Source organism: Plasmodium gonderi (genome assembly GCF_002157705.1).
Source record: "Plasmodium gonderi DNA, contig: Chr06, whole genome shotgun sequence".
Taxonomy (NCBI): domain Eukaryota; phylum Apicomplexa; class Aconoidasida; order Haemosporida; family Plasmodiidae; genus Plasmodium; species Plasmodium gonderi.
Window position 1 is genome coordinate 998,602 of NW_021628931.1, and position 14,695 is coordinate 1,013,296.

General features: G+C 28.9%; 2 protein-coding genes across 2 annotated transcripts; both read right to left on the bottom strand.

Moving 5' to 3' along the window:
• Positions 1-896: 896 nt before the first annotated feature.
• On the bottom strand, positions 897-4,483 carry PGO_062060 (acetyl-CoA transporter; the record flags this gene model as incomplete). Its single annotated transcript, XM_028686849.1, has 9 exons — positions 897-959; positions 1,169-1,272; positions 1,453-1,510; positions 1,707-1,793; positions 2,125-2,932; positions 3,187-3,371; positions 3,474-3,558; positions 3,686-3,785; positions 4,315-4,483. The coding sequence occupies 9 exons, from the start codon at positions 4,481-4,483 to the stop codon at positions 897-899; spliced, it is 1,659 nt and encodes a 552-aa protein (XP_028542650.1).
• Positions 4,484-5,661: 1,178 nt separating this feature from the next.
• Positions 5,662-11,867, bottom strand: PGO_062070 (hypothetical protein, conserved; the record flags this gene model as incomplete). The annotated part of the gene is made up of 3 exons (XM_028686850.1): positions 5,662-5,675; positions 5,820-6,019; positions 6,262-11,867. The coding sequence occupies 3 exons, from the start codon at positions 11,865-11,867 to the stop codon at positions 5,662-5,664; spliced, it is 5,820 nt and encodes a 1,939-aa protein (XP_028542651.1).
• Between the last annotated feature and the right edge of the window lie 2,828 nt (positions 11,868-14,695).

The following is a 14,695-nucleotide window of genomic DNA, read 5'->3' on the forward strand; positions in this document are numbered from 1 at the left end:
CCGGTAGGGAAAGTGTGTAACGTAAAAAAAAAAAAAAAAAAAAAAAAAAAATGGAAAATAAAAAAAAGTTATACGCAGAATAGAGGACACAAAATGGGGCATGTCAAATCTGTAAGCCCAACGTTACTGAGTTGAATTTATTAAAAAAAAAAGTAGGATCTACAATATTCTCTTAATAAATATATGCATAAATTTTTTTTATGCAACAAATTCTATGTTCATATGGTGTGAATTCTGAATGGGTATTCAAATTCGAAAAAAAAAAAAAAAAAAAAAAAAAAGTTAATTCCGTTTAGGGAAAATGTACAGATAAATAATCGTGAGATTATATAAGCTCGTGCATGTTCATATATATATTTATATTTCTGAAATGAAAATTTATGCAGCTGCATAAAAAATTTTCATATATCGACTTTTTATTTGCTCTTTATGTATTATTTGCGTATATTAGTGACTTCTTATAGGGTAAAACTATCATTTCACTATTATATTGTTTTCCATTTCTTCCATGATAGTGGAGGTTAAATATAAATTTTAAATTTCTCTTTATGCACTTGCTTATATTGTCCCATGGGAATTGTATGGCTTGGTGGACGACACGTGTACCATCCTTATATATGTTTTCATAGATATACACATTCATTCATGTATATTAATCCTTTTTTTTTTTTTTTTTTTTTTTTGACGCTTTTGACAGATAAAATTGCACCGTAAAAATCCCAAGGTCGAATAAAAGACCTTTCCCTTTCTTATTTGACCTCCTTTTTTATAGAAGTCAATTTTTTCAAACATAAAAAATATAATCAGAATTATAAATGATAGGCAACATATATGATAAAAAAATCTAGTATGGGACAAAAACTGGATATTATGTTTATGCTGTTTTTTTCCTTTGATCAACTCTTTTTTTTCTTTTCAGTATTACCGTTTTTTGTTCTCCACTCTTCAATGGGAAAGGCCTAAATGTGTGGGTGTGTGACAGAATAAAAAGAAATATATATATATATATATAGTATAAATTACAAAATAGGGTAAATGGTAACTATTTTTTTTCTTCTTGACTAAGCAAAAACATATGGGAAGTCTTTTCTCATAAAAGAACATTGCATGTGCTCATTTTCCCCTCAGCATTTCATCTATCTCCAATTTCTTATTTTATTGAACTTACCTGAAGTTTCGTTATGCACCTTGTAATACTCTTATTAATTAGAATCCCAATTATAAAAGAAAATACCATTTGCGTATAGTACCCATCAATATGTACACATTTTCCTGAAAACGAAAAAAAAAGGGCCAATTTATTTTGCTAAACATGCATACTCCGAGAGTTTATAATTAAATAAGTATTTGAGGGTGTGTATGGTGTGTTCTAACGGAATGTAATTTTACATTTGGACTTTTTTAAAAAATGTTATATGTATATTCATGCTAAAAATGAAAAGATCTATATACCTCTGTAGCACACTGTTCTGTCGGTATAATCCAGGAGCCATAAAAATATGGTTGACCACTACAAAAAAGAGGGAAGATGAGAAAATAGAAAAAATAAAAATTAGTGTGTGTGTATGTATGGGAGGGATGGAAAAAATTATCATTTTGTTTCGTTCTTGTGATGTGTCGAAAGTGGTTTATAGCTTTATCAATTGTAAAGTTTAAAAAAACGTATGTCTGTGTTTTATGTGTATATTATTATATTTATGTATTACGTGTGATCCCATGTTATTAACGGTATTTAGAAAGGTCATGTATGTCCCACCTATTTCGGGATCTGAAATTATGTTTTGGAAGCTCATCTGTGTAAAGTAGGGTGGAACATAGAATGAGTGAGAAGACAAAAAAAAAAAAAAAAAAAAAAAAAGGTACTAGGTGCAATAATAGATGGAGAGAAACAAATGGATATATCTAAACATGCAATAATCCATGTTGTATATATATTTTTTACCACTAATACACAATTGCAAATATATGAAACTCTCCATCATAATGAAGGAAAATTGAACATATTATTATTTTTGATGATGAGGGTTAAAGATTAATAGTTTTATTTATTTGAATGATCATGAACTAAGTATACATAAAAGTACATATAAAAAATTATAGAAACAGGAAATAGAAATTTCTTACCGATGATACTGTCATCAAATCGATGCAGAAATGATTAAACACTTGAGCAGCGAATATGTATAAATAGTAGGAGTAAAAATAGATCTGAGGAAGTTCTGACTTGTTCGAGTATATATACTCAGTTAAAGGTAAAAGAGTAGACAAAATAATATTTGAAAAATATCTTAATACATATCCATAATAATAAATATTTAGAGGGTTTATATTTTGTGCAATTTTCCCTATAATTGCTGATGATATAATTGATATGGGAATAAAGAATGGGTTAAAAATTGCAAACTCTTCTTTTGTTATTCCTTTTTTCAGCATTTTGAAATTCGTTCCAACCTCCACGGATGCAAATGGAAAACGATTTAATAAAAATATAAAAATGAATATTTTCATGGGAGGTAAAAATAGTAATTCGTACAAATTTTTATATGTGTCCTTTGAATTGGCAAACTCGTTTTGGTATCCTCTTTCTTCCTTTTTGCTACCAACATTTGGTACCACGACTGTTTTTTCTTTTCCATTATCATTCATTATTTCTTTTTTAAAGCATGTTAATATTGTTAGAGCCAAAATAAATGTTCCCCAAAATTTCAAAAAAATATTCATATCAACAAATGGTTGAAATGATGGGTATATTATGTCCATGTTTTCATGCAAATTTCTGTAGTGACTGGATTCCTTAAACATACTATGCATGTATTTTATATATTTCTTAAAAATGTAGAAGCATATGTTCTTGTTGTTTAGTGTTAAAAATGATAACTGTGAGACGCAGTACCCGATGTTCTGTCCTAGGATGTTGCAGGTGGAGGCTAGCCTGCAGAAGTAGAAGGGTAGATGTGAAGAAGAACAAGAAGAAGAGGAACAAAATGAAAAAGGGATCAACTCCTTTATGCAGGTTCTAATAACGTCAGCTTTTTACCATATGCAGCAACGTTACATAATTTGCACAGAATATGGGGAATTGAACAAATCTCGTAACTATTTCGTATAGACTATGATCATACTCGCTCTCTATATTTTTGTCTGCCATATCTAGTGACTAATTTTTTTTCTGTAGTTTTCGATTACCCCTTGTTTTCTTCTGATAACATGGTTAGTGCCCATCCGTCGACTGCAATATCTTGGGTAGCCATCAAAAAAAAAAGCACAAAAAAGAAGCCCGTTAAGAAGTATAGATTTGTGCTGTTATTCTTTTCCCCTAACCACACGCTCACATTGTTACTATAACATATCATTGACAAACTACATATTAGCTGCAAATTGGTGAGTTATTTTCAAAAGTAAATTATATTGCGTCATTGTATAGGTTAAAAATTTTTTTTTTTTTTTTTTTTTCTTTTCTTTTTTTTAAATACCTGAAGTGGAATTATCCAACTTTTCCTCCTCCCAATTTTCTTATGATATACAGAATCGACAATTGGTGCCCATAATAATTTTAAGCTAAGGAGAAGGATATTAAAAAAAAAAGAAAAATTATTTAAGGAAAAAAAAAAAAAAAAAAAAAAAAAAGCATTTCTTTTTTTTGGTCATATACTTGTTTGTAATGTTTTACGTTTTCTGTGCTAACCTAAAAGGTATACTAACTAAAGACAAAATGCTTAACTGGGAGTAGCTTACTTTGTCTTGAATAACTAAGGGTACCACAGAAGAGACCCCGATAGGAACGCCTTGAAAGGGGAAAAATGGGCACACTCATAAGTAGGTATGTATGTATGTGTGTGTGTGTGTGTGTGTGTGTGCGTGAAGTATGTATATGTGCATCGGTATGGGTATATAATCGTGTCTGTATCTAAACAAATTGCTTCAAACACACATATGTGTGTTTATGTTAGTAGCGTATTGGTCGCATTTCAATTATTATTTAAATCGAGAGTGATATAAAGCAGTGATAAAATTGTGCTGGTGGTAGAAAAAGGAGGGAAACATATACTTTCTCCTCTTATACATGTGTTCGTTTGTACAAGTAATTTTATTCATATTTATAAGTGTATTTTTATCTGCATATACAAACATCAATGTGATAATATAACTCACAGTTGTAAGTTGTCCGCACCAATTCATCCACTATATACCAATAGAATATACTTTTCATTTTCCTTTTTCAATTATCCCAAGACTGGATATATGTGAATGTATAGGTTTTCTGGTGCAATACAACAAGCATCGTATTTCTCTGAACAGTTAAACAAATATTACCTTGTATTGTATATAACAGTAATAAGAAAATTACGTTATAAAAATCGTTACCCTTGGGGGATACCTTTTCTTCTTCTTTACAATAATCTCCATCTTTTATTGTGTCATGTTTTTGTTTCTTTTCTTTCGATACATTCGTGTCAGTTTTATCATAAACAAATTTGCTCATAATGGAAATTATGCTATTTGCTTGCGATTTTACGAATATATCATGTGTTTCTATTTCTGCCTTAATTTTTGCACTTGGCTTATTTTATATAAGCTTACATGGGAAATCTTTAAACTGTTTTTCCTTTAGGTCAACTTTCTTTTTTTCTTCTTCCTTTTGTTTTTTGTTTTATTTGTTTCTTTCTTTTTTTTTTTTTTTTTCCTCCTTCGAAAAAAAATCTTTAGCAATTTTGTTTTATTTTTTCTCTCCCTCATTTAGTTTTATTTTTAAAAAAAAAATTTTACACCTTACTATTTACGTATGCACTCGTTTTTTTTTTTTTTTTTTTTTTTTTTTTTTTTTCCTCAAAGGGAAAATCAATTGGAAAGGAACAAATTGAGAAAAGGAGAACGAAAAAAAGAAAAAAAAAATAGGATACCCAATAAAAACAGACCTTTTGTAGTTACATTTAAAAACAAAGAATAAAGAAATAAAAAAAAAAAAAGGAATAAATTAATGAATGAATCAGTTTTATTACACCAATATTTTTATATATAATCTTTCTGCAAAGAATAATTTTGATTCTTTAAAGTCTCTTTCTAAATATAGTTATGTCCCCTGCCTGAGGGACTGTGTTATAACATGATAAACTTCAAAAACGTTAATTTATGCATGTCCTTAATCTATGACATATACATATACATATCCATACACACATACACACATACACACATACACACATGCATACATGCACACATACACAATACGGTGGGGGGCCTCTATTTTTTCTCGTAGACAATGCAAAATTGTGATTTAAAAATGCGTATAGGTAAATACACACAAGTGTGTGGCACACTTTTACATCCGTTCTCTACACTATACAGTTACTACATATATATGTATATAAACGTTGCATGAATTTTTGTGTGTTTATATAAACAGTATAAATAGCTTGTATTAAGGGACAATCCAAAACGCACTTTTTAATAAATTGTACGCGTTATTAAATGGTAAAATCGATGCGAAAAAACACATGGAAATTTAAGTTCACTCATCGAAATGTAAAAAAAAGGATTGTGTAATAAAATTATATAATGGATAGATGGGGTGAAAAAAAAAAGAAAAAAAAAAAAAAGGGTTAAATAAACAGTTAACTGATATAAAAATTCCCGCAGGTTGAAACCTCTGACATTTAATTATCAATCTTCTCTATCTGAAGGAAGAGCAAAAAAAATAAAATAAAATAAAAATATTGGTTACTCAAAGGAAGGGAGAAAAGGTAAAGGTGCATAATCGAACAAATGCACAAATGCTGTGCGACATACAGGGGTGCAAATATTGTATTTTCTCTACTTACTCCACATGGATAGATTATTGTTATATCCTGAATAATTGTAATTTCTATTGTTGTAGTTATTTTGCTGCTGATACTGAGTACTTTGATAGTAGTTTTGCAGCCCAGGTGGTGTCTGAAGTGTGTAGTTGTAATTATTGTAATTAAAGAAGTTACTTGTGCTGTCTCGCGTTCCGTTATATCCGTTGCTGCTGCTGTAGTTCCTGCGCAAAAAAAAAAAAAAAAAAAAAAAAAATGTGTACTTTTCCTTTTAAATGTACATATTTAAAGAACTTTCATTCTACAATCTCTCAATTCTATGGATGGGGTGTTTAACTTTGCCCAACAAAGATAATTATTAATTTGATTCACATTTCAAATAGTTTTATATATATATATATATATATATAAATATTTTTTCAAGATAACTATCCATTTTCGACATAATCCCTCACTCTGTACTTACAAGTTATTTGTATAGTTGTAATTGTTCTTGGTACTCCTATTATAATTGTAGTTCAAACTGTAATGATTTAAGTTTTTCTCATTAATACTATTCCAACTGTTTCTGTACGAATTTGCACTCGTGTTGGCATTGGTGGATGACACACTATTATTCAAGTACGTGTTGTTCTGTTCCTTGTCTTGGGATATATTGAATCCTGGTGGGATTCTGTAATTATTGGAGTTTGGGTTATAATAGTTACCATTGTGATATAACTGTTTACTTATAAAACTGCTTTGATTGTTCTGAGATACAATGTTAAGATTATTTGTTTCTGCTTTTCCTGTTATGGATGAAGAAGTGGATGATGCTGTATTTTGTGAATTATTTGGATTAATCTGGCTCTGCGTGTAATGACTTATTGAATTATTGTTATTATTCAACAAATTCTGTTGATGCTGCTGTTGTCCTGTGTGTTTGTTTTGGTTGTGGTGATTCGTCGAATGTTGTTGTTGTGTCGCATTCAGGTTGATGCCTTTATTTTGTATACCTTGATTTTGCTTCATAGATGAAATAGATGGTGGTGTTTGCAACTGCATATCGCTAATGGTTTTACTTATCTGTTGTTTATTTTTTAACTCGCTGGTAGCGCTAGTTGTGCGCGAAATTGTTAAGTTTGGGTTCACGCTGCCGTTCATGTTTATACTACTTAATGATAAGTTGTTAATTCCTTTATTTGTTGTTCCTTCTAAACAAGAACTATTATTATTATTATTGTTCATATTTATCGAATTTTTATTTGAACTATTTTGATTTTCATGTGTTAAATTGGTAGATTGTTGTAAGGATCCAGATATGCATACATCACCTGAATTACTTAAATCATCATCGTCTGTATTATTTAATTGCCTCTTTTTTACATTAGCATTCATAAAATTTATGTAATTATTCATGTTCACATTGTTATTCTGTCCGTATATATTATTATCATCGAAACTATCATAATTCATATTATAGCTATAATTATTATTATGAGCACTATTATTTTTACTGTAGTTATTATTTATCAATCCATACTGAGGTGCTAACGTTTGGGTCGAGTATCCATTGTAATGCATATTGTTGTATGGGTACGACAAATTTGTGAACGAATAATTATACTGGTTAGCTAATCCTGGAGGAGAATTATACGAACTGTACATATTATTGTTACTCAAGTTGTTCATGCTTGTGTTCATTAAATTTATGTTACTTGTATCAGTGTTGGTGTTTTTATTCGATACACTAGTATTCGTTCCTGTATTTTTTGCACTGATGGTTGCCCCTATATTTGCACTAGTAATGGGACTATCCAAAATGCTGTTATTTCTCTTACGATTGATTCCATGGTTGCTGCTTCCATTGTTACTGTTTCCATTGTTGCTGTTTCCATTGTTGTTGTTTTCGTTGTTGCTGTTTTCGTTGTTTCCGTTTTCATTGTTGGTGCCTCCGTTATAGTTGTTTCCATTTAGATTGCAAGCACCAGTTGCTGAAATGGTATTATTCGCAGAGATTTGATGGCCTTGAAAAAATTTCTGTGAAATCTGACTTAGTTGTATAGAACTAGTGTCATCATCACGGTCGTAATTTTTATTCTTTAGTGCATTCTGGATATATTTACTATTCTTTGCACTTAGCAAGAGTGATGCGGAATTATCCTGCACGTTACTTGTTCTAGGAGATGGATTCATAAACACAGATGATGAACTGGTTAATAACTGTTTGTCATTTTGATTACTCTTGTTAAGTGCAGTATTACTGCTATTATTATTATGCATGAGATGATGATAATTATTAGTCGATGCTGCTGGTGTGCCTGCTGTGACTCCTGTAACTGCCGCTACTGTTGATGAGGCCGATGATGCTGATGTTATAATTTTGGGTATATACAAATTATGTGATTTTGTATTAACGTGTGAATTTTTATTGTTTGAAGATGAAAATAAGTATTTATTCCTATTCTCATTTAGCATATCACCGTTGTCTTCTCTTTTCTGATTTCTATTTTTAAAATCAAAGTGTCTAAATTCTCTTTCTTTTGAACTTCTGAAATCATTATTGTTATGATCATAATCTCTGTTGTTATCACTTTCCTTCTGATGCATTTCGAGGGAACGGATGTAGTTAATGTTACTTAGGTGATCGTTGTTCGTACTCATGGCCGAGGAATCAATACTGTAATTTTTTCTTAAGCTATTTCTTTTTCTGCTTTCAAAATGCAACATTTTGTTGTTGCTATAGTTGTTGTTGTAACTGTTGTAGTAATTGTTGCTGCTGTTATTATGAATGTTGTAGTTGTTACCGTTACCATTGCTGTTGTTGTTGCTACTGTTATTGTGAATGCTGTAATTATTGCTAATGCAATTCTGATTGCTGTTGCTTTGTTTGGTATAGTTGTTGTTCATGTTGAGGCTATTCATGTTGACGTCATTCATGTTAACGTTATTCATGTTAATGTTATTCATATTGATGTTATTCATGTTGATGCCCTTGTTGCTGACGCTGTTATTGTTAATTTCCTTGTTGTTGCCACTGCTGCTGCTGTTGCCTATGTTATGATTGCTGTAGTTCGTGCTTTCATGAGCCTTGTACTTGCCACTGAGGGAAATGTCTAAACTTTCATAAACGCTGCTATGATTTTTACTATTATTGTTCGTAGTGCTTTTGTTTTGAAATGGGTCAATTTTTCTATCTGCAAGAGTATCAATGTTTTCAATTTGGTTTCCAGTAATATTTATATTACCGAAGAATATTTTCTTATTCATATTGTTATCACTCATATGAGATAAATTGGGCATGTATATTGGAATAACATTTTGTTCTTTTCCATCATAGCTTTCTGATAGGGCTAAGTCATCTGATACCAATCTCTCCGTACTAAATGTTAAGTTTAGGCTACTATAATTGTTGCTACTCATTTTACTACTCTTGACTTTTTTCGATTGTTGATCGTAAGATGTTGGTACATCTGCTGGTCTTGTTCTCACTTTTAAGGATACATTATTATCATTATAAGAAACTTCTTCTAGATCAATACTTTTCTTACTTTTCTTTTCATTCGCATCAAATTTTAATTCACTCATTTTTTTAACACTACTTGTTTCTTTCTTGTTCGATTCAATGCTATCCTTTACATATGTTTCCTTCTCCATTTTATTTTTATGATCTACGAACGATTGTGTCTTTTTCGAATCCATTTCAACAAGTAATTTGTTAATGTTTCTTAAGCCATTAATTCCTTCATTTTTACTTGCATGGTTATAACTTAAGTGAGATACCTTATTATTGTGCATTTCTTCTCCATCCTGTTTTTCTAAGTTTTTCAAATGAACTCTACTTATATTTTCATGGTTTATGTGGCCAATATCATTTCTGCTATTTAAGTTGCTGTCATTATTTATGTCAATGTTCTTTTCATTGGATAAATTCTGATTGATGGGGTGGTGCTTATCCGTGATATTTTCCATTTCTTTCGCCTTTTCTTTTCCCTTACCTTTTTTTTTTGGCTTTTCGGATTTACTACTCTGATCTGCACTCTTCTTACTAACCCCTTGAGCACATGACTCTGCTTTCAATTCTTTTGAGTTTTTTGGAGCATTTTTTTTTAAACCAGAATGATTTTCTATCTTTTCATTTGTATTCTGTGCATTATTATTATTGGCGCTCGTAGCAGTACCTTTCGTTATAACTGATACCCACAACTTTTCAGTATCATTATTTTTAGTTGGTAATAAATGGCCTTTCTTTTTTTTTTTTTCTTTTTTTTCTTCATCTATTAATAATTTATTATTCGATTCAATTTGTGTGTTCATTATTCCGTTTTGGTTAACTTCCATATTTTTCATTTCATCTATGGATGGTGATAATGACTTTTTTATTTTTCTATTAACCACAGATGCGTATGATGTGTTGGCATTCGCCTTTTCGTTAGTCGCTTTTTTGGTTTCTATCGTCATTTTCTTCTTATCATTATTCTCGTTATCGTTGTTAATATTATTGGATTGGTTATTATTATTAGCATCGTACGATAACTTTTCCCCTGTATGAGGATCGTAATCCGTGTTATTATTCTTACTACTATTTCTTTTAGATTTAAAGTTATTTTTACTCAAATAATTTGGTTGCTTTTGACCTCCTTTTCCATAGGAATTATAATAGCTACTATTTCCAGAATTGTTATATGCATTTGTTGATTTATTATTAAAAGGTGGAAATCTCTGTTTACCATTTCGAGAGGTTGTAGAATCATCTACAGTTTTATTATTATACCTGTTATAATTTTTATTAAAAAATTTATCATGATAGCTAAAGTTACTATACCTATTGGCACTGTTGGACATCGAGGTTGTTCCATGGCCACTTGCGCCAACATAGGATGCATGATAACTACTACTACTGTTTGTAGCATTGATATTTGTTATTGGTGTTCCTTTACTCTTGGAATCCTTTTTAATATTATTTTCATCACTGGATTTGTTTCCTCCCCCTTCTGCTGCTCCTTTGCCATTTTCCAATTTTGTGTATTTTTTTTTATCAAAATTGTTAAAATGGCTATTATTGTTATTATTATTATTGTTACCAATGCCACCACCGCTGTTATTACTAACATGGTTATTATAACTGCTTTTGTTAGCTTTTCTTTTTGTGTCATTCTCTCTGCTTTTTACATAATTATCGTCGTTTTCCGCATCATTTGATTCTTTAAAACCTTTTTTTTTTTTTTTATTTACATCCCTTTCTTCTAAGGAATCATTCAAAAATTCGTCATGATAGTTTTCATTTATGCCCTTTTTTTTTTTTTCACCTTCGGATTTTATAGCTCCTTTCTTACTTTTAATACCTTTAGCATTATTCACAGTGTCGTGATTTTCTCCTTCTCCTTCTTCTTCTTCTTCTCCATCTCCTTCTGCAAAGGAAGCTGCTGCTATAGATGATAAAGATTTTATGTTCAAAAGTTTTCTTGCATTTTTTCCCACGTGTTGTTTCTCTTTTAAACCATTTTCTTCATGTGTGTGTTTATTAATTTCATGTAACGTTGACGAGTCCTCATATTTTGCACTATTTTTTACAAAATGCATTACTTTATTATTATTCGAAATAGAGGACTTATTATGCTGATCAACTGCAAAAGATGAACCTGTATTACTTTTATTTTTCCATAAGTCCTTTTCTTTAAATCTAAAACCTTTGGGCAAAATTTTGCCAATTTGTTTATTACCTTTTCTTCCAGTATTATTTTGAGGTAAATTATCTTTTTTACCATTTTTTTCGATTGGTTTCTTGTTTTTTTTACTTTTAACTGTTTCCCACAAATTTTCTTCATTTTCTTCCCTAGATTCCATGATATTACATAATTCTAGTTGAATTTTTTCGATATCAAATTTGTATAAACTTATAAAGTTATATACATCATCCTTATTATATCCATAGTAATCCAATATTGGGGATATTATGTCAATTAATTTTTCTGTTCTTGGTGAGTAACAAGATTTATCTTCTATCTTTTTTTTGGAGAGTGAACTCCATTTGCTATTGCTTAAATTTTTTAAGGTTAGTACCATTGTTTCGTTTGTAGTTGACTTTTCCATTATTTAAATTTATTAATATATTGCATATTTTTTTTTTTTTTTTTTCTTCCCCTTCTTTTTTTATCTATGCAATTTTTAATATTTTGTGTAAGTATTAAATAAAATATAACAACGTGTGTGTGTAAAAGTAATCGCATACGATTGGAAATGTACTTACGTATATATATATGCATAAACACACATATGCTTCTATTAGCGATTATTTATCCCACTCTGAATATATAATATATATGACTGTGAGAGCAATATTTTCTTTAAATTGATTCACTTGTATATATATATATATATATATACTCTGCGAGGTGTACTAAACATTTACATGTAAACTTCCTGGTAACTTCCCTTTTACTTCGATACTCTAATTATAATTCTTTGTATATGTTTCTATTCTCTTTGACAAACATTCAAAATGTAAATGTAAAATTGGATAAATTTTATTCACAGCATTAAGTGAACGGGGGGTCAAAAGTAATAAGGATGTAATTATAACAAGAAGGGGGGAAATGAACAGTATACAGTAAAGAAGAAAAAAAAAATTGCCTACGTATAATGATATGTGGGCGTTATATATAACCTCCGCGAATCACAAACTTGGTTAGTCTCTTTCACTTGTTATTGTTAAATCTTAATATATGTATGTGTAGTATGCTGATGTTTTCTTCCTATTTATCCTTTTTAAGAATTCACGTTAATGTATTATTTACATGAATTATTATATAAATGCTTGTATACATATATACATACATATATGCATATATGCATCCACTATAATTTTCATTCTCCTATTAATTATTCCATGAAATGAAATAAAAACAGGGAACAATATACATAGCATAAAAATGAAAAGATTTAAATTTTTTCACAGGTGACTAGTACCAATCATTTGATTTTACAGTCCTCTTAATTTTCAATTTAAAAAAAAAAATTGTACAGGAAAAGATGAAGCTAAAACACATTCAATACATGTTATACATATTTGTGCTCATATATAAATGAACACATATATGATGTGTTTTTTTTTGTGATATATGACTTTAATGCATGAAGTTGTATTACATTGTGGTAAAAACTATCAATTAAGTTCTTGTGAAATTGAATTAAAATATAATCCAATTTTTTAGCGTATATGCTAGTGCTTAAAAAAAAAAAAAAAAGGGGAAAAAGAGTAATTATATTGTGTACACAAATTCACTATTTCATAAACAGCTTCAAAATGACACAACTTAATTACAAAATAAACGGGGAAGGGGGTAGGTATATGAACATATGTACATAATGAGTATGCGATGCGTACACATATTTAATTGTACATTATGTTGTATTACATGTTATATATATTTACAAATATAATGCTTATATTTAAAGTTTAAATATATTTAAACATAACGCAATTATACGTCAGGAAAATGTGAAGGCTCAATTTTATGAATGATTTTTCACCGCAATTCTTCCTTGTAAGCAGAAATGGATTATGTACTTTTATTTTACTTTTTTTTTGTAAAATAATGCTCACGTATATAGTGCATATTTTGAATACATATATATACGTATATAAAATGTATGAAATTATATAACATATTTTTTTATTATGTTATAACATCTGAAATTTTACAAATGTTGTAAAAATGCTATGTCATGTTTACGTAGCTACGAAATAATAGTTATAAAAATGGTATGTATGTATGTATGTATATATATTAAACAATTATGCATTATTTTAACATGCATGGGTTATTTAATAAATACGCATTTCTCTATTTGGTTTTTTTAATATTGATGTTTTTTTCTTTTTAAACATATATCCACATGAAGTACATTTTTTTTCATATTCCTACTTCATGTTCTTGTATTTTTCTTTCAAGTTTTGCAATTAAAATTTGCGCAGAATTATTTATACAGAAAAATTTATTTTAATATAATACCCCAGAGGTTTTTTTTGCTATACAAAATCCATACTTAAGTATATATACGTGGGGTAAGGGCAGTATCACGTACAAAATATATAAATTGTTCATTACGTCACGTATCATTTTTGTACGTATATAAAATATATAATATATAATAATACAGGTTTTGTATGTGTATATTGCATATTTAAAAATACATATACAAGCTCTTACAAATTGAAAATTTATATCGAATACAATAAGGTATAATTTATACGTATGTAAAAAATATACAAAGTAGTTTGCATATATATACTTATATATTTCATTTAATTCGTGCCCATTATATGTGCCAATTGCTAAAACATGGTACTATATACTTAAAATTTTTACTTAGCACGACGACTCATATTTCTAATTTTTTTAGTTCATATAAAAAAAAAATGCATGATATATTTTTTATTCGTAGAATTTTACAAAAACGAAAAAGTAAATATTCTACGTAAGGTATTCTTTTTTTTTTTCTTTTTTTTTTTTTAATATTGCATTAATAATAAGAACAATGATAAAGATTATATATCAGTATATGAATTTATCATTTTTCCCCACGAAAGGTTTTTGACATTTAAAAAACTGTATTTTTTTTTGGAAGGTTTTGAAGGGTTTTTCGTTTATTCTTAATTCGTTTTTATTTGACTGTATTTATTTTATAGGGTTTACTTGTTTTTACATGGTTTCCCTTTTTTAACACTATTTATGCGTTTTATTTGGTTTTACTTGTTTATTTAATACTGCTAACACTTTTTATTTGGTTTTAATCATTTTATCTGATTCTTTTCTGTTAATTCTTTTTTTAATAGCTATTTTAAAATAATAAGAAATAAGAGTTAATGTTTTTATTTATAAGGATTTTTATTTCTTTTCTCCAGGCACGGATATATT